Source organism: Stomoxys calcitrans, chromosome 5, assembly GCF_963082655.1.
Source record: "Stomoxys calcitrans chromosome 5, idStoCalc2.1, whole genome shotgun sequence".
NCBI lineage: Eukaryota > Metazoa > Arthropoda > Insecta > Diptera > Muscidae > Stomoxys > Stomoxys calcitrans.
This window is the reverse complement of record NC_081556.1, coordinates 160,398,582-160,419,549: the sequence shown is the minus strand read 5'-3', so window position 1 is coordinate 160,419,549 and position 20,968 is coordinate 160,398,582. Positions and strand designations below refer to the sequence as shown.

The following is a 20,968-nucleotide window of genomic DNA, read 5'->3' as shown; positions in this document are numbered from 1 at the left end:
GTATTAAAACGCAAAGACAAAAAAAGAAAACCTTAAAATATACAAATCCTTAATTACTTTCTTGAAATAGGACTTAATTAAGGAATCTTCACTTTCAAAGGAGAACTATCAGCTGTCCAAATAAAATTATTTTCATGCATCCGAGAACATTGAAATGGTTGGATTGTGCAACATTTTTGCTTTGATGCACGTCGTATGATGGTTATTAGAATTCACGACTCTGCTAAAAACATTATGTTTACATGAAAACTTTATTGCACTTTATTCGAAGAAATGCAAATGCTAAGCTGGGCATTAAATTACTCCTGGATTACATGCTAAACCAAAGAGAGATAAACTGTCGAATGTCCCAGTTCCATATCATAAAATATATAACCGCTTAAGCATGATATTAATGGCATGTTTTTTTTAATTGATTTGCTGTTATTGCCACTTTATTTAATGAGTGACATGTTCCAACAGTTGCTCTCAGAGGCCGCAATTGATATGCATTTCATTTATCCCGCTACTTGTTGCATGCTAAGTTGGTTTATTAGTTGTTGACACAATTTTCCATACTCAAATTGGTCGCCAGAAATTCGTCTCAATTTAATTCCTTTGCTTAAGCTTTGACTACCGGTGCGACCTTCACAGACTTGAACCTCGATTTGTAAACCACCAGAGTACTCTAGACTTAAATTAGCGGCATTATATGGAGTAGAGAGATCCATAGAATTTAGGCTGGACGACTCTAATCCGGATTGCGTCCAGTTTGAAGCAGAAGTAGACGAAATTGGCATTGAAGAAGAATTATCTGCGGTGTGTAATACAAAGCCCTTTGGTGGCATTGTAGAATCGATTGTTTGTTTAACCATTTCAAGTATTCGTGTGGGGTTCAAATTGGAGCATTCGTAGGGTAAAGTTAACTCGTAGTACATTTCTTCGGACATTCGACGTGATTCACACATCGAATCAGGTGTTAGATGTCCTTCAGTGTGGTCTCCAACTTCAGAATGTGAATCCGATTTGAAGCCGGATGAGGCAGATGGTTCTTGGCTGGGCGATAAGTTGTTGGAGTCATTACTCAGCGAATCATCGGAGAAGCCCAAAGATTTGTCACTGCCTCTTCTGTCAGTGCATTCCATTGAACCCGTGTGTGGCACTGCAGTACTCCCAAAACTAGGTTCGGTTTCTAAGCTTGGATTTTTACCAGAGATTCCTCGTGTTATTGATGGTTGGTCATTTGCTGGTTCAGTAATCATTAACCCCTGAAGAGACATCAATGGGATAACATGTTGTTCCACTGAATCGCAATCACTGTCAGGATTCAGAACTGTCTCAGAAGACTGTGCTACCAATGTTATTTCGCTACCCTGAACATCGGTCAGACAAATCTGAGGATGTGAGGGCTGTTGACCTGGTGACGTTAAATCTTCACTGGGTGGTAGAATTCCCAATGAAGGTGTTGGTGTAATTCCGCCTGTGCAACCGCTGTATGGTGTCCCCGTACTTATTGTATGTGTCATCTGGACTGGAGGGTTTTCTTCCTGTATTATGCAGAGATTTGGCGACGTTGGTGGTGTTGTTACTACCCTTACAGGTTGCGCCGGCGATAAATTCAGCGGTTTTAAATCGTAGTACGACGAAGGAGGCAAGAACCAGTTTTGACACGTCAATGATCCGATAGGTGTTTCCGGGTCTTCGGGAGTTGATATGTCCATAGATAAATCTAAAGGTTGAATAGTAGCAGCTATTTCGCATGCTGCTGATGTACCCCTTGTAATGGAACCACCACCTCCAGTTGTTAGGTATGAAATGCCCTTTGTTATTTGGTGCAAGGGAGATGAACCGCCGCCGCCATTACTTCCTCCGCAAAATACTGCCCCTCCAGCCAAACAAGCATTGGGTGAAGAAGAACCGCTATAGCTATTGTAAACCGGAGACTGACAACCAGAACTTCCACCAGAGTGACAACCAGTATTTTTCATGCTAATCTGAAACTGTGGCGCATAACTGGAAGCTAACGTTGACTTAGAATGTAATGTTCCTACAATGTTGCCATGATTTATTCCTGGAGTATGATAAAACTGCGAAGCACCTTTTTGTTGAAGTAACGGGCTGCTAGTGGCCATCACTAACTCATTCTCGTTTAATATTTCACCCAATTGGGCATTAGCGCTATTTGTAGAAGTAGATAACGAGTGTGAATTTTGCTGTTGCATGTGTAATCCAAAACTATCCGCATGCCCCCCATGTGCTGCCAAACCCAACTGCATCGCCATATCCATGTGTACTTGCCTCGTGGATATAATTTTGTTAGCCAATTCGACGCTAATGCGTTGTTCTTTCACTAATTGATCTAATATGGGCACAACAGATGTCAGAGCTTCTGCTGGTATTTCTATGTCGTGAACAGCTGAAGACGTGAGAGCTGTAGTGCGCCTAATAGCGCTACAACCAGATGCTTTTCCATGTATAGGGGAACCTGAAATACACCAAAATATTCAAAATAAACAACAAAAATATTATATAAAAATTCAAATTTCGAATAAAACAACAATAAACTAGTTATAACAAATGGGCTGAATAGTGTATAGGATAATATATACATTACGCCACAAACACCAAATCTATAATAAGATTAGGAAGTTCTAACTTCAAAACAATAGAATCAAAGCAACTTCGTCTCTTGATTTATCATTGATTTCTGATGGGGGAAAACTATTCAAGCCAAGATGGCTTGATAAATGTTATTCTAATTTTGGCTCCGATGAGTCAAACGGTTGAGAATTAATTGCTTTGCCGACTTCAAACGTGGCCGCATGGATATAGACGTAGCACCACATCCTGCTCGCCCAGAAGAGGTGATCACACCAGAAAACATTAAAAGTGCGCACCAGGGACATCAAAAGCAGTTTTAATGGAATCGTTAGCAAATTCCATGACAGATTTTGTTTACGAACCGGAAAGCTCTTTAATCTTTCAACCATGGTACAACAGGTACGTCCACGTCTTTGAAAAGAAAGCAGTCAGTCTCAAGGACCACGACAAGGCAGCTCTTTTGTGGAGGAAAATGTCCAACCAGGTCCACGAAAGGTTCGGGAACTACATTTTGGCTAAGAAGTCAGCCGAGATGATCTTAAAAGACACTATTGAGAAATTAAACAAACTGTTTGGCAAAGTGGAAACAGAAGTGTGGCAACGCTACAAGTGTTAACAATTGTCGAAAACTGACAGAGAAGATATAAAGGAGTATGCGGGCAAAGTAAATCTGCAATGTGAACTTTTTCGCATCCGCGAAATGCAATTTGACCAGTTCAAGTGCCTCATATTCGTCTGCGGTCTCAAATCCAGCAGAGACAATGACATATGGCTAAGGTTGTTAAAACTTTTGGACGAAGCCAAAGAAAACACCACTCTCGAAAACCTTTGAGATGACACACAACGACTTCTGTATATCAAAACAGACAATACACTTATAGCACAACAATCTAAAGCTGTATGCGCAATACACAAAACGTCAATGAAAGGCAAGTCTTCCAGAATTCCGAAAACACCCTGTTAGCTGCGTGGAGAGCTCCACTACACAAAGTTTTGCCCTTTTCAAAAACCCAAATGCACAAAGTGTAACCAAGTCGTTCACAAGGAAAACTTTTGTGCGAAAAACGGTAAATGGAAAGATTACTACTGAACAGAAAAAAGGCAGGAATTGCGCAAATATATCGACTTCGCCATTAATGGGAACACAGTCCGACTTAAATTTACACAACGTCCGATATTTCGACAATATCGCGAACCACCTATGAAAGTATTAGCAGCCCAACAGCTCATGAGACAGACGACATCGCTACTGACGCTAATACAAGCAGCATCAATATTTAAGCGAAATTTAAATGTGATGTCTCATACGCAGGCAATTCACACTCGCTGCATTGCTACTTTTCCGATATTGATAATCTAAACAACATGTGCATAGACTGGATCGAATCAATTCATCTATGTGCCACACCAATCTTTGCATGGTGCCGCTGTACATTTTCCATTTGTACATTTACATTTTTTAAAGACATTACAACAGCAAACTGGGACTGTTCATAACAACCAATGTTCGTATCCAACTTCTCGGGAATTCCAAAGAGGTTTACAGCCCTAAGCGATTTGTACTAAGAATGGACATGGATTACGAATTGGATATACTTCCGAATGCAGGCATTAACACCCATCGACTCTTCGCGGTACGCAGCGCCCATTGCGGTAAGCAGAAGAAACGGAAAAGTCGCACTTGCGCCGATTATTCAACGAGCTTAAACAGCATAATCGTGCCAAATCAGTACCCTCTGCCAACACTCGAAGAAATTTTTGCAGAATGTCATGACTGCATCACTTTTAGCTATCCGGAAAGACCTCCTCACCATCAATACTCACAAGGATCTTTATCGCTTCAATCGGCTCACACCAGGAGTGAACTCTGCTCCTGGCGCTTTCCAACGCATAACGGATCAGTTATGTAACGGCATCCCAGGATCCAGATATCATCCTGGCATGTAAATGTGAACACAAACGCAATTTAGATCTTCTTTTCCAGAGATAACAACAGAATGGCTTTCGACTCAAATTCGAAAAATGGCAATTTTTTAATCGACTATCAAGTACTTGGACCAGTCATTGGTGATAACGGCATACGGCCAGATCCGGACAAGATCCGCGCCATCCAGGATTTGAAAGTACCACAAAACATATCCGAAGCAAAATCGCCACTAGGCTCCATAAACCATTATGGAAAATACGTCATCAATATGAGAAAGCTTAGAAGACCTCTTGATGATCTTCTAAAAAAGGATCAAGCGTTCCAGTAGACGTCACAATGCCAAAATTGTTTGGAGGAATTCTAACATTATACTGACATCAGATCTTTTGCTGATCCACTATAATCCGGAACTTCCCATACACGTAGCAGCCAACGCATCTTCTCACGGTATAGGTGCTGTAATATACCATGTTTACTCGGACAGAGAGGGATAATCACGGGATTCGCTTTCCCGGGAGGGAGGAATGTAAACCCAATCCTGTGTTTGAAGAAAATGTTGCCTAGGTATTTATTGATGAAGACAGGGACTGGATTGGGGATATACTTCGATACACACAACATCGGTATGTCGGTGAGGCGCCGGACGAGTGTATGTTCTTTCAGGCAGTGCTCTGTGTCATAACGATAGCCCCAAAACAAATTCTGGGAAGGAATTTAAAGTTTTGGAAATCAGTATATTATGTGGCCCTCAAGGCCGAGGGTTCTAGTACAGTAAGGTCGAAGTGCATGGCGGAGCGTGTGGAATTCCTGAAGACTCCAGTTTCACGACATCGTGCTAACATGGATTAGTGGATACGATGGCGCCGTATTGGTGCTTAGCTCGTACTCTATTCTTTTAAATTCTTCGTATGTATATTTTCACATATATCTCACTTTCTCATTTCCTTTTCACCACAGGTCAGAATGACCACCAAGGGAACTCACCTTTTCGTGGTGGGGGCTACCCATTCTGCCTAAACCTATACTATTAACAATAAATTTGGAAAAAATGCACAGAGAATTCATAAAATAGCGGTAGTATTCACAAAACTTAATGAAGCCTTAAAATAGATTTATTTGACAGTTTTATTCTAGGAAATCTTTCATGTAAACCTATTTCAGAGCGATTCGGCACAATGTTTAACAGAAAACTTTCTCACGTCAATGTGCTGCTTTATTTTGCACCCAGCACCATATGAAATACATGAAATACGGCTTACTAAGCAGAAATACAAGAAATGTAGAACGCTTAACCCATTTTAGACTGATGTTGCGTGTTCGCATCTGTGACTTGGAGACCATTTACATGTATGTATTGGCTGTATGTTACTAACTTTTATCGATAAAAAAACAGTTTTTACGGATTGCTCCGACTCTGCAGAATAATATAGAAAAAAATAATAATTTTTTCAAAAAGTTATCTGCTGTATTTTTATTATAATTTTTCGTAAGCCAAGGAATTTTTTTTCGGAGAAAATGTAAAAAATTACCTTTAACCTTTTTAAAACCTTTATATTTTGATGATAAAAAAGAAATATTATTAATTTTAGAACATTTCGAAGTCCACTAGAAGCGCGGAAAAACTAAAAATAAAATGAATATACATTTATTAAATTTTATTTTTGATATTTAATTTAGTGTCTGTCCTATCTTTTTTTCCAACCCCGATTTCTCGGGAACTGTACTACGTAAAAACGCCGAGTGTACCTTTTATTTAAAAGGGAACAGAAAGCTTCATACATAAAGTTTGAAAGCGATTACACCACAAGAAGGGGTAGTGGTCTAAAATCGGTTAATGATGGAATACTAAACCACTAAATTTCTCATGCAAATTCCATTAAGGAACAGGGGATACTTCTCTCAGGAATATCCATTACTGAAAATTATGAGCTCACACGTGACACGACAACTCACGTGCACACCTCTAGTCTAAACTGTCACTGCATAGATTACTTCTGATAACAAATTGTCTTTTATGTTATCGACAAGGATTCTTTGTCCGTCTTAAGTGCTGACAACAAACGACTAGAGGAGCGAATTTTCTCGCTTATTTTGTATGGAACAATTGCTAACTAAGCGGCTTTTCCGTACCACCTTCTACAATTTATTGCCGATTGCAGATGAAACTTGTTGTATGCTATTTAAGATACAATTACAATTATAACCTACTATACAAAATTGTTTATAAGTAAAATTCATAATTTTTTGTTTCGTTGACATTTGATTAGGATCAATGTATTTGGGGGAAGTACGTTTTAAATATCCATAAAATAACGAATACGACAGCTTGTCAAATTAAACAACCCAAAAAGTTCATACACTCACCCACTAAAGCCTAGTATAAAGTTCAACTTTTCGCCCGAACAATTGTCAAAACGAAAAATAAAAAATTGAAGATTATGATAACCGGAGAAGAGGTACTAAAATCTATGAGGAAAATAGTAACCACGATATTCGATATTATATTGTGATTATATATGTATATAATATTCACTCGTTCCAGCTAAATCAGACACATTTAAAGGTTACACTTTGGCAACCAAAGGTAGCTGGATAACAGGTCTTGGCTATTATGTGTGTTGCTGATGCTAAACGTTATTTTTTAATATAGATATTGGCAGTTGGTGGTTTACTTTCCTTACTGCGTTCAAAGAATGATACTCCAATATGATTCAATATTCGTCTCAAAGAGGCATACCCTAGGAATCTAAAGTGAAATGCAAAAGTCGACTTTTTCATTTTTTAAATCAAAAAATCGTCTTTTGGCATCGTACCAAAAAGTCGGGTTTTTCGATTTTTTACAGAAATTATTAATAATTGATTTTTTACGTGTAAAGTTGATTAAAGCAACGCATTTGATTAACCGTTGTTGCAATTGAATTTTTTGCTCATTACGATTGGCAACAGAAAATATTGTGGCATGTTTATGCTACTACATGTACACAAAGGAAATTAGGAAAGTGCATTGAATTATAGACATGAAGCATATATTTTAAACCCATCACATATATATATGATCGTCGTAGAATTCTATGATGATTTAACGATGTCCGTGCGTCTGTGTGTCCGTCCGTTGATATACCGTTACAACATTTAAAAATTGAGATATTGAGCTGAAATTTGGCACAAATCCATATTTTTCCCATAATCAGGTTAAGTTTTTGAATAGGCCAAATCGAACCATATTTGGATATAGCTGTCTTGATTTAGGGTCTTGAACCCATAAAAGGCTCATTTATCATCCGATTTTGTTGACATCCTAGCCCGGACATATAGACCGATCTGCCAAATTTAGGGTTTTAAGACCATAAAAGCAGCATAAATGGACTTAAAAATAAGTATACCCACCACCATAGGATGGAGGTATACTTATCTAGTCATTCCGTTTGTAAGACATCGAAATATTAATCTGCGACGCCATGTGTATATACATATCTTGTTCGTTTTAGCGTTCTAAGTCGACCTAGCGGTGTCCTGTCGTCCGTCAGTCGAAATCACGTTAGAGTTAGAACGAAAAAAAATGGCTCATATTGGTTCAATTGGTCCTTCGACTTGGCCTCTAAAGCACCTAGAAGCTGCAATTATTATCCCATTTTACACTTTGTGGTTTGTTACGACTTCCAATGATCTTGCAGATCTTGCAATGATCTTGTCTTGTTGTTCTCTATGTTCTATTTGATCCGATATTCTACACATAAGCAATAAAACAGTGTTATAATTATGTAAATACAAATATAAAAGACATTTGTAAAAGATAAGTTGTAAAACAAAATTTATTTCTAAAACCAATTTGACATTTAAATTTACGGCATTTGCTACTCAAGGTAGTTGCGTTGGGAGTAGATTTTTGTTGTTTTTTTTTGTGCATACACTGATTAAGTCCATTTATTAAAAATTATGTCCACTCTTTGCAGCATATCTATCGGTATGTTGGCAATGGCGGCGCGGATTTTCTTCTTGAGGTGTGCTATGGCACGTGATTGGATCTAAGGCCGTGTAGCTTTGTTTTGTTTTTGAGCGTCGCGTTGCAAAAATACAACTCTGTACACATTTGGCTGTTATTTGGCTTACCTATCTAAACTCTCGTTTAAGTAAATAGAAGTGTCAAAGTAACCTTTTTTAAGGCTTCATAACGTTTTGTGAATAAGTATTTTATCTAAATATCTGTCATAGATTTCTTGGTGAGCCATAGAACCAAAACATGTCCTCTTTTAATCTGTATTCCCAATAAATTCCAACAAAATTCTACACCTTGTTATTTTTCTTTGGTGCCAACCAGGATTCACTGAATAAGGTTAGGCCAAGCGATCAGCCGACATACAATTTTTTTTTAATTTTTGGCAATACTTGGCATTGAGGATGTCAACTTATTCCCTTTGTTATTGCATTCGTTTAGTGTTGTTACAGTTACACATAACTGTAATTTCGTTTTTCTGGCCGTGAGGCTATAGTTTGATGTAGATTTTTTAATCGTGGAAGTTGATCTTTTATATACAGTAAAGTGGTTTTATTTCTTTTATTTGTGGATACTATTCAATCGATGTTAAGATATTGTTTAATTTATAGTGTGGATATCAACAATTAATACCCTGGAATTTGGGCATTTAATTATAGCGTGGATATTAATTCACCGATAAACTATTTCGATTTTAATTTATTACTTGATACCCTGACGATAGTCACAAAAAAGTGATAAAATGTGGGGATTAAAAATTTATAATTCTTGATGTTTTTTTAGCTTGGAAAATCTAAGGTCAGTAAGCTAAAACAAAAAACACCAACAATTAATTTGGCGTTGCATCCAAAATATATTCGCATTCGCAAATTGGTTTATTTGTCTGATGAAAATTGTTAGCGTTTCCGTATATTTTCCTATGTGCCCCAAACATATAGTATTCTTGCTTAAGCTGTTTCGCGAGAAACGATAAATAAAAGACTTACCTGGTAAACTGATTGAGTTCTCCAAAAGAGGTGGACTGGGAGCAACTAAAAAATTACGTTGAGCGATACCTTTTTGCAGGTACTGACATTCTTGCAGAGGACCTTGAAATTGCGCCTTAGAACCCTCAGAAGCACGACGCACTGGACTGTAACGACCTAATAAACAAGACCGTATTACAAACAATTAACAATCATGAGCATTGCTGTGGAAAGTCATTTTATTTCTTTGCATCGCCGCCAAAGAACGAAATTGTTAGGAAGCGCAAATAAAAAACAACCATAAGAAATTAAGCAAATCATAAAAACTTACCAACTTCTTGTACGGGGGGTAATTTACTAGATTTACCGTAAAAACGTCGACTATTATATGAAGCAGCGGCAGAATTAGCAGCTGCAGCAGAACTTAAAGTGATTGCTGATGTACTGCCGTGTGGCGATGCTCCAACGACTGAGTAGTTAGAATTATTGTTGGGGTTACTATAGGAAGTACTCGCAACGTTAGGAGGTGACAGACTGAAACCAGCCGAATAATTGTTTTGCATTTTAAGGGCTGGTGGTAAATAATTTCGATTCATGCGGGTCTCGACCTCGCGAATCAGTTCAGGACTTATTACTTGGTTATAGAAAGACGGTAATTTGGTGCGAAACATATTTTTTAATCAAATCGTCGAAGGGTGCATCAATAACGAAATATTCGACAGTATTGAGTTTTTTTTAAATAGCCAAGCGATTCATCGTAAAAATAATAATTAAAGCCGTTTCATAAGACACAACATAAAACGAAAACAAATGATAAGTAAAATTAAATTAAATAAATAATACAAAAAAAGAATACGATTACAGCTCCTATCATCGTGCAATAACCCACAATGACTAAGAAATATCCACTTACCTGGAGGTCTTTCGGTAACTGTCAAGAGGCCCGTGCGTCTTGTGCGCATACCAGTATTAACACCTTGGGTGTTGGAAATACCCACCGAAATTTGAGGTTTTGTATTATTGCCAGCCTGCTCTGTGGAATGGTGGCCAATGGAAAGATCTTCCGTACAACCCACAGTATGGCGTTTACCTCGCATTTGCATGTATCTTAAAGAATAAAGAATAATTATCTATATTGTCAGAAGTATTCGAACTTGCGAATGGTTTCATAAAAGAAACTAAATGTTTAAAGCCTGTTTGTCTATTTCGAAACGAATTTTTCGTGCGACTCAAGAGTGCTGTGTGGATAGATTTATCGAAAGTAAATACCAAAAGATGTCTATTCGACGAACCTAGATGAAAAAGATTGTCGTTCCTTCGCCTGGACTTCTTTTTCGACATCGACAAACAGGCTATAATTAAAAGTTACTGCCAAAAACGAGGAGCATTTTCCCCATCCATTCGTTCGATGCCCGACCGAGCGAATCTAGTGATAAAATCTTTATGGTTTCGGCAGTTAGGTTTGAATCCTGGTATTATCCAATACCAATACCAACCTCTGAATTTCTTCCGGTGCTTCTTCTTGGTTAATATTAGATTTGGTGTTATCCGAAGAAATACGCATATTTACACTGGCGGTAATTAATTCACTGTTTACTGTTGCTGTGGGACTTATGCCAAATGCATCGTTTGCTTTATTGTGATTTTCCATTGATGACGATTGTTGTACCGTAGTAAAAGAGTAGGGTAAGTTAGCTCCTCCGTCTGAAGCTCGGCGGTTGAAGGAACCGGCTTAAATTTTAGAAAAATTTAATAAATAAATCAAATCAATAAATTAAATATAAACATATACTTACTTGCACCCATTACGAGAGGAGGTTTCAACAAATGCTGATCTTTTATAGTGAGACAATGTAATGGTTGATTTTGTAACATTGGTAGATTGATTGGAGGATATGGATATGCATTCGCTTGGCTTTTTAATGGTTCATATTTGAAATTCAAAGCCACAACGTTTGGATCTTGGAGTGCTTGCTCATGGGCAACGTCGCCAGGTCCGACTGTATGCCTTCTTGTGTTACCATTTCCGTTTCCTTGATTTGATACAGCATTAGTATAGAACTGATTTTGATTGTTGGTCTATAAAAAGTAACAAATGGAAAAACTAATTAGTGAAATTAGGAAAATTAAAATCATTTTCACGAAGCGAAGAAAATATCGGTCTCTTAACTGGTATCCATGTATCAGACTTTTTTACTTTAATATAATTGGAGAAGTGCTGGTCAGACCGCAGCTAATGAACATCGCTCATGTGTTCAATTTATATATTCGAAGTCTACTCTCTAATCTTTTTTGTATGAATTATTATTTTGAGGGGTTTCTAAAATTCTCAGGTCTCTTCTCATACCCTACACCACTATTGTGATACAGGGTATTATAACTTTTTACATTTATTTATTTTTAAAAGGGACAGAACTCATTGTTATGTGAGAATGGAATGTTTATTGGACAAATTTGCATTTGCCTTACTTTTATTTGTAACAACAGAGAAAGACTTTCTGAGCCATGCCCTTGTTGATTTGTTATCAAAGTACAAATCGCAATTCACATACAAATTGTAAATTTGCCCATGAACATTCCATTGAGGGACAGGAAATCGCATACAATCATCTTTAAATTTGGTACTGAAACAATTTAATCTAGAGAGATATTAAAGTAAAGTAAGTACTTGGAGTGTTTGAGAGAAAGATGCTTGGTAAAATTTGTGGACCAGTCTGCGTTGGTGAGAATATCGGCGTCGTATGCAATATTTTGACATAAGTTCTCAGATCATGCAAAATTCGTATTAAAGTTAAATTACAACTAAATGCTGTTTCCAAACATAACGAATTTAAGGAGGCCCCAGTGGCTCAGAGGCTCAATCCAGACAAAAACCTAGAAAAAAAATTTCGGCCTTCAATAATGATGCCGACATTGGAGAGTTATTCTGTTATATCAAATTTCTCTATTAAAAGGTATCATTTGGGCTTTGCTATTTGAAAAGGTCCCTTGTAATTGAGCTAAAACATGATTCGGACAGCACTCGTGCAAGAAATCTCACTGGAAAGTATATGAGCAAATTGGAATTCATCTTGGGCCCCCAGCACTCCAGGCCAATAAGAAAATTTAGAGTTATGGGACTCCAAAGATATGGATATGCGTTCTATATCCATATTTGAAGTGATATAGTCTATTTGGAAAAATTAAAACCCTTAAGTTTAATTCATTTTTTAAGACTTTCGTGATACGCGAACTTCGCAGATCTGTACTATGTGGTTTTATAAACTAAATGGGACCAAAAAAAATGAACGTCTATAAATGACATACCTCATTTTGTCCTTGTAAACATTCCAATTCTATGTCGCTACTAAACTTCTCCAATTCAACATATATGTCAGTCCATTGGTACTCTGCTCCCGTTTGGGCAGAATTGGTGTTGACCAGTGGGCTTAAACGATCTATTGAATCAGCTTGTAATGGCTCAGAACGATCTACAATGCCCGTGGTTATACTCGTACGAGACCTGAAACGATAATGTAAAAATATTGTATACTGTTAATTTTCTGTCTGTCATATATTATGGCGTATTGCTTAATAGACATTTATTTACCTAGCCCTATTCGCATGATGTTGAATTCTCTGAGTTTCCCTACGTTTTTGCTGAAGTTTATCATACAGTAAATAGTAAATTGCATATATATTATCAAACCGGTTTTCATGCACTGATTGAGCTATTTTGTCTGCCGTTAGTCCGGATAACTGCAGCATATGCGAAACGACGACTGAATCTAAATTTGGTACTGCAGTAGGTTGATTTTCCAATGATGCCTCTGAAGCGATGTTTGTCGTTTGACATGATCCCCTTTCAGCTTCTGCTATCCATTCGCTAACCCAGCGATGCTTCATCACTTGCTTGATGCTGTAGCGTCTTTCGGGTTCCACTACCAACATATTACGTATGAGATGCTCGCATTCTGCAATTTAAAAGTTCATGCCAAATAAATAAAATACAAATATAACATTTATTGTTACCTTGCGACATAAAATATGGAATACGAAACTTTCCGGTAACCACACGACTTTTCAATTCCAAAAGAGTTTTTCCGTCAAACGGCAAGGCACCACATACTAACGCATATAATACTACACCCAAACTCCATATATCTGCCTTGGGACCGTCGTATTCTAATCCTTGAAATACTTCAGGTGCGGCATACGGTGGCGATCCACACCACGTTGTGAGTGGACTACCATCTTCATACCGGTTGCTAAAGCCAAAATCAGCCAATTTTATGTTCATATCTTTATCTAATAGCACGTTTTCCGCCTTAAGATCCCGATGAACAACACCCCGGCAATGGCAATAATTGAGCGCTGACACCAATTGCGAGAATACTCTGGCAGCTTCGGGCTCTTTCATTCGTCCATTGTCTACAAGGTGGTCAAATATTTCTCCATTCGATGCAAATTCCGTAACTAAATATATCATAGTTTCTGATTGCATAACTTCATACAACCGCGTAATATGACGATGCCTTAGTGTTTTAAGAATTGATATTTCGCGATACGTTTTTGCCAGGTATTCTTCATTTAGGCACGTTTTGTCTATAATTTTTATAGCTACCTGTAATTTTGAAAAAAAAACAAAAATAATTACTTCCTATATAATATAAAGTAATCAATCAAGATCCCTTAAACTGCAATCACACGATATGTGCCTTATGTTCATATGTTCTGTCACTTTCTGTATACATAAGACTTTCCTTATGTACTGCAGATACGATCAAACCAAGCTTTATCTATTGGGTTGCCCAAAAAGTAATTGCGGATTTTTCATATAGTCGGCGTTGACAAATTTTTTCAACGGCTTGTGACTCTGTAATTGCATTCTTTCTTCTGTCAGTTATCAGCTGCTACTTTTAGCTTGCTTTAGAAAAAAAGTGTAAAAAAAGTATATTTGATTAAAGCTCATTCTAAGTTTTATTAAAATGCATTTACTTTCTTTTAAAAAATGCGCAATTACTTTTCGGGCAACCCAAAATATATAATTTATCTATGGATGTGCACAACTTTCAGAGTTTCTAGCTTTAAAAATACATATGACAATATATAGCGTGTGATATCAACTTTCGTGGCATGTACATTTCATTACACAAAATACATGAAAGTATATACACATAAATATTTACAATTTAAACATATGAACATACAATCGAAATGGTATATAAAGAATTTTTCTAGCATTAACAAACATACGCCGTTATTCAAAAAACTTAATGTAGATTTTAAAAAGGTTTGTTTGATAGATTTCCTTTACAGAACTATCAAATAAAACTGTTTCTTTAAGTCTTGTAAATACGGCCGTTAAAATTTAAAAACTAAATTAACGCAGCTTTTCCTAGGCAAAAAAAAAAACAATAAAACAGCGTATTGTAAATGAAGCCTTAAAATAAGTTTACTTGGAACTCAATATGTCAATTCATTTTTGAACTCGCCTTATAAAAATGTTAACTTGAAAATAAATACATATTACATAAATGGGGGCCCGGCACGAGATAGGTGTGAGCACTACACAGGCTGGAACAATGAGTTCCGATCTGTGTGGTGTTCATTGCTGTCACGAGAAGCTCAGCTGCGAGCTACCGGGCGCGTCCACAGGTTGCGGATAGTGGAACGCTCCATACGGAAAAGCTGCAACGGCAGTCGCGGACAATCAGCGGTATCGAGCGGGGAGTCTGAGTGAGAGGCCGGGCGGCACCGGTTCTTCCACAAATACTGAATGCCTTTGATGCTCGATATGACAAGGCGAGTTATTGGCGCCTTTAAATAACAAATGGTCGTCTTGTTCCCGCTTCGATCGGTCCTTTGGAGCGGAACCATCTTGCTCACACAGGAGCTTGATGAGGATCGCCAACTTCACATGAAAATGTGACTACAACGACAACTAATGGGGGCCAGGCGGACTGGAGAAGTTCCCTCCAATCTGTCATTTTAAGCCCCTATTATATTCAAGAATGGCGAAATTACTATGTGCGTGAAAATAATTTAGACAGGAAAAAAAGCTGTTTGTTTGGCCATAATCCTGCACCTAATCCCGCAATTTCAGGTAGTGCCACAATAGGTGCTCAACCACCTAAAATGCGTAAGCCGGCATGTGCCCAGCGTGACGTCAAAGTCCTGGCATTGCAACGGCTTGTCAGGACCCCTTTAAGAAGCGAAAACGTCATCCTCGGAGCCAGCAAACTTTAAACCCTTCTTTTTAAATGATCTGAAAATCCCACAAATATCCAAGAGTTTCAAAAAGGGGTACAAAAACCCTCCTTTTGGTTATTGAGCCCAAGTCACAATATTCCTATTTAAGCCATTTGCTAGTGACACGTTTATTATCTTGCCTATCATGGGGAGGAATCCTGATGTCCACCAGAGAGTCATGTATTTGACAAATGTGATTTGTGATCCCTGGTTATAATCGAGACTCACGTCTAAGAAATTGGAATCAATCCCAGCCCAATTTGAATTGAGCCAGAACTACCCTGGTATACCGTGGAAAGCTAAATGCATTCATTTGATGGCTATTTTATCGCTACAATAACCTAGTGAGTACTATTTAAACCTGGCATCTTGGCAGGGTATAGTCTCTGTCTAAATGTCGCAGCGAATCGAATTTTCTTCGCCTTATTTACAAATTTAGATATATCATGTTCCCAAAAAAAAAAAGTTGTTTTGTTGAAGAAATTCGCCGATGCGGCCACTTTATAAATACGCTCTCGAATCTCCATTAAGTTTTGTGAATTCCGGGTTTAAAATATGCAAAATGCAAATTTGCCAATGAACATTCCATTAAGGGACAGGGACAAACTTCTTACATATCAATGAGTGCTGTCCGAATCTAGTTTTAAGCTCAATTATAGAGACCTCCTTTTTATAGCCGAGTCTGAACGGCGTTTTTACATGGCTGCCGTACTATTTTTTCAAATGGCATAGGTTCTTCACAAATGTTGCTAGCATTAGGAGGGGATAGCCACCGCCGAAAATTTTTTCTGATGTCCTCGCCAGGATTCGAACCCAGGCGTTCAGCGTCATAGGCCGGACATGCTAACCTCTGCGATACTCTTAAAACATAACTTAATAAAATCTTTGCATTGTGAGAGAAACAAAATATGACATTAAAATAAAGCAACAGTGACTCTAGCTGCTTATAGAACGAAAATAAAGCATTAAATTCATTTGAATGCGGAAGGGTTTACATCAAATTTATTTAAATTTAGTGTTAAGATATGGCGCAGATGCTAAACCCGGTTATGTTAAGATCTTTCAAAAAGTGCTTTTGCAACATGAGTATCTGTGGGTTTCTGTTTCCATTAAGAAAGTTAAGAGTGTTAAACAGATAACAGGCCTATCCATATTCAATAATGCAGACAGATAACAAGACACCTAACATTTATGTAGTGCTCGAATGAGCATACGAGAAAATCAATGGTAAATCGTTGGCAATCACTAAGGCAACGTTTACCATAGACGTAACGCAAAATCCTATGAAAACTAGATAAAAGCTTATGGCGATTTTAGGAATTTGCTCCTGAATAAATTTCTAAACCATATAAAATATGTGGAATAATAAGAGAATATGGGAAACGTTTAATATGCACTGGTAGAATTAAATTTAAATTATACAATCTTCCAAGAATAAAATTGACTTAAGAAATGACAAGTGAAGGACTTAATGTGAATTTCAGAGAAGAGTCCAAATCAAATGCAAGAAGTGAAGCCGACTTCGTAGCATTAGTAGTGGAATTTTGTATTGTGATGTTATATAAAGGAATATTGCGACCTTTAGAAAATGCTAAACAGTCAGTTTAATTGATTACTCGACCAATATCCTCATTTAATTGGTTAAGACATAGTGCCTCAATGGGTTCGGCGTTGCAAGATGCAAATAGTTCAAAATCGTCAGCATGTATACTTTGCATTGAGTGAAGAATCCATCTATGGGTGTCATTAACGTATAACATAATAAAAAAGCGCGCCTAAATTGGATTTCTGTGGTACACCTTTAAAAAAATGGGAAAAGTTTAAACCATCCGAAAACACGAATTAAGAACGATTATGTAAAAAAAACCATTGAATGAGATTGCAAGCCGTGTGCAAAACTTTAAATAAGAATATAGTTTTGAATTGCTTAAATTGCATTGCTCAGATCGAGTATTGCGAAAGCACTGGCATTTTTCTATTAACACTTTGTCTAACAGTTAAAGTTGTGCTGTGGTGCTTCCGAAATCCATGGAGAGGCGGAATTATAGACGGCATCTTTTGTGGCACTGCTGTGAAGTTGCGGGGCTAAACAAACACTTTTTTCCTGTCTAAGTTATATTTAGGCACATAGTCCTATCAACATTTTTGACTACTATTGGGGCTTAAAATGGCAGATTGCTCCCATTATAGTTATCCATATCGGATCCTCATCTTCTTGATTCTCGTGTTTGGCATTGTACGAGGGTTGCGTTTCAAATTTCGGGATGGGACAACCCTTGTGTTGCAATCTGCCAATTAAAAGCTCTATTGTAAACCTGGACATTTTTTTAGGCTATACGTACGGCTATACGTTTTGACATACGAGCGCTATTTATGTTGTTTACAGGAACTTAAAAGATTCATGTCGCCCAAAAAATGGAATTAAATTGTGAACATTTTCGTGCGATTATTTTTTACAACTTGCGACATGGATTATGTCAACAACAGTGCATCGATAAACTTAATTCAATTTTTGGCGATGAAGCTCCATCAAGGAACAGTGTTTATCGATGGTATTGTGAATTCAACCGAGGTCGTAGTTCACTCCAAGACGAATTTCGTGAAGGTCGCCCAAAATCAGTTGTTGTTCCAAAAACCATTGATGCTGTGCGCCAACTGATATTGCAAGATCGTCATTTAACCTATCGTGAGAATGAGACAACCTTAGGCATCAGTGGGATCAGCATACATTCAATATTGCAGGAACACTTGACCGTCAAAAAAATGTGTTCGCGTTGGATCCCACACAATTTGCTAATCGCTCAAAAAGAGGCTCGTGTCTATTGGTCGAAATAAACGCCCCAAAAATACGAAACAACTGCACTTTTGAGCCCATATAGTTCTGACTTGGCACCGAACGACTTCCCGTACTTAAAAAATAAAATAAGAGGTCAACGTTTTTCGACACCTGAAGAAGCAGTTGATGCGTTCAGAATGCAAGTTTTGAAGATAGCTCAATCAGAGTGGCAAAAGTCCTTCGACAATTGGTTCAAACTCTTAATAGGGAATATTTTGAAAATCAATAAAGCTATTTTCGATGGTTAATATTTGTTTTTGTGCTCTCTAATCCCGAAATATAAAAGGCAACCCTCGTAAAAAGTCGAAGAAGCAAACCCAATCATTTCATTTATAAAATTTTTATTTTAAAGTTTATATTAACTTTGATTATGTATGCAGGGGTTGAAATTGTTGTTGTAACAGTGTATTGTACACCGAGGCGGCAGCCCTTGCCGATGAAGAATTCCATCGGGTCAATCCGGTACGTACAACCGGCTGCCATGGGATTGGATGGTTGAAATTGTTATTGACAGGATGTAAACAACATACGAAACAATGGCAACAGCATACACATGAGTGGCGGCAGGTACCAAATAAATTTTGTAAACTAAAGCGACCTTTACTTTTAAATACTTTTTAAATAGCGTTAACAATCGAACAGGATAGAGCCAAATCCTCGATGCATTCGCCAACCAATAGCTGGGCTGTAACCAAAAGAAAATCTTGTACCACTTTATTATGTGAAATAACTCGACTTAAATCTCAACAAAAATATCTTGAAAGCAGCCAAGCAAAATTAATACCCGAGCATTTTCTTGAAGACTGTGCCACTTCAGCATCAACAACTGCATCATCTTTGGAAGCAAATTGCGCTATTAAAGATGTCGAAAACTTTAAAAGACAGCTAGATGAAGCCTTGTTAGAGCATCTTCAAAAATCTCGCGCCACTGTTAAGGATATTTGCCATGAAATAAAGAAAATACGAGAAGATACTCTTAAAGTACAATCATTGGAAATTTGTTCTATGGATAAGTTACGCAAACGCATTATTGGAATTAATACACAAATTGAAAGTCTGCAAACTCGAAACACCAATGAACTTAAACTACTGCAAACTAAATTTGGGGAGTACGACAAAGAAGCGGTCATATTGTTAACCTAATCCGATCCTAATGAAGTTATAAGTGGGAAAGTTTACAAAACATAAACATAAATTTCATTTTCCAAACTGAATTCAACCACTCGATTTCCCTTTAGTTTTTTGCGTTAGGAAACGCAATTGAATGTAAACTAATAGTGTATTTAAGAAGAAAAAAAAATATATTCATTGCATATTCAAAAACTTAAACTGCAAGGCTCATAAGGTAATTTCACGACATTGGTTTATATCGGAGCAAATTATATACATATGTATATTAAAGCAATTTGAAAATATTTACAGCGGTCAAAAAAAGTATTCATCATTCAATGTTTTTTTTTTAATAAGTCTACAAAAGACAATTGGAATAAAAACATATTAAACTAATGATGCAGTAGTGCTTGTGTGATATATATGTACACAATTTCATTGTTTTTAAAGAAAAAAATAGTATTTATTGGAACAAAAAGGGCCATTTTACAGCTGAACACAAAAAATTAAACAAAAAAAGTATTCATCATTGCAAAAAAACAAAAAAAAAAATAACATAATTTAAAAAAATTAATACTTTGTTATTCGACCACCGCGTCTTATAACTTCTTTTAAACGGTTTGACATCGATTGGACTAATTTAGCGGTTATATTTTGGTCTATATTAGTCCATTCCTCCATTATCACCTGTTGCATTTGACTCTTGCTCGAAAAATTGCGCGTTCTCAATTTGCGTTCGAGATGTTCCCAAAGATGTTCAATTGGGTTCAAGTCGGGACTTTGAGGAGGAGTTTTAATGACTTTGGGGCAGTTATACAGCATCCACATCTTGGTATTTAAAGCAGAATGTTTGGGGTCATTATCTTGATAATATTGAAAGTTATTACCAAGCCCAAGTTTTACAGCACTATCTTTTAAATTCCTCTTTAAAATGTCAATGTAATACTTATGATCCATTACTCCATTAATAATTTCAAGATTTCCCGCTCCTGAAGCCGCCATACACCCCCAAACCATTAAACCACCTCCACCATGTTTTACAGTAGCAACTGTGTTTCGTTCTTCAAGCTCTGTATTTGGTTTTCTGTACACTATGACCTTTCCATCGCACCCAAAAAGATTAAACTTGCTCTCGTCTGCAAAAATGACTGTTTTCCAAAATGATTCGGGCTGTTTTACATACATTTTTGCGAAGTTTAGCCTTTTCACTCGGTTTATTTTATTTATAAAGGGCTTCTTACGTGCAGTTCTTCCTCTGTAACTATGCCTTTTGAGTGTATTTCGAATTGTTTGTGTAGTAACTTCCTTCCCTAAATATTCCATAG

At 37.2% G+C, this 20,968-nt stretch overlaps 2 protein-coding genes across 3 annotated transcripts in view; one reads left to right on the top strand and one right to left on the bottom strand.

Annotated features, from left to right (window-relative positions):
- Positions 1–224: 224 nt before the first annotated feature.
- LOC106092255 (uncharacterized) overlaps positions 225–20,968 on the bottom strand; it is a 32,444-nt gene continuing 11,700 nt past the window's right edge. The window contains exons 3-11 of one of the 2 annotated variants that reach the window (XM_013259054.2): positions 13,478–14,069; positions 13,056–13,419; positions 12,773–12,968; positions 11,263–11,545; positions 10,963–11,197; positions 10,380–10,573; positions 9,798–10,100; positions 9,488–9,643; positions 225–2,464 (exon numbers count right to left, since the gene is read on the bottom strand). In XM_013259054.2, the coding sequence (XP_013114508.2) occupies positions 498–2,464; positions 9,488–9,643; positions 9,798–10,100; positions 10,380–10,573; positions 10,963–11,197; positions 11,263–11,545; positions 12,773–12,968; positions 13,056–13,419; positions 13,478–14,069 (4,290 nt within the window). In that variant the 3' untranslated portion in view covers positions 225–497. The remainder of the gene's footprint in view (positions 2,465–9,487; positions 9,644–9,797; positions 10,101–10,379; positions 10,574–10,962; positions 11,198–11,262; positions 11,546–12,772; positions 12,969–13,055; positions 13,420–13,477; positions 14,070–20,968) is intronic. The other variant, XM_013259057.2, reaches the window with a different exon arrangement.
- Positions 19,108–19,947, top strand: LOC106092256 (uncharacterized). Its single transcript, XM_013259058.2, has one exon. It carries the CDS (start codon positions 19,194–19,196, stop codon positions 19,674–19,676), a length of 483 nt encoding a protein of 160 aa, XP_013114512.2. The 5' UTR covers positions 19,108–19,193; the 3' UTR covers positions 19,677–19,947.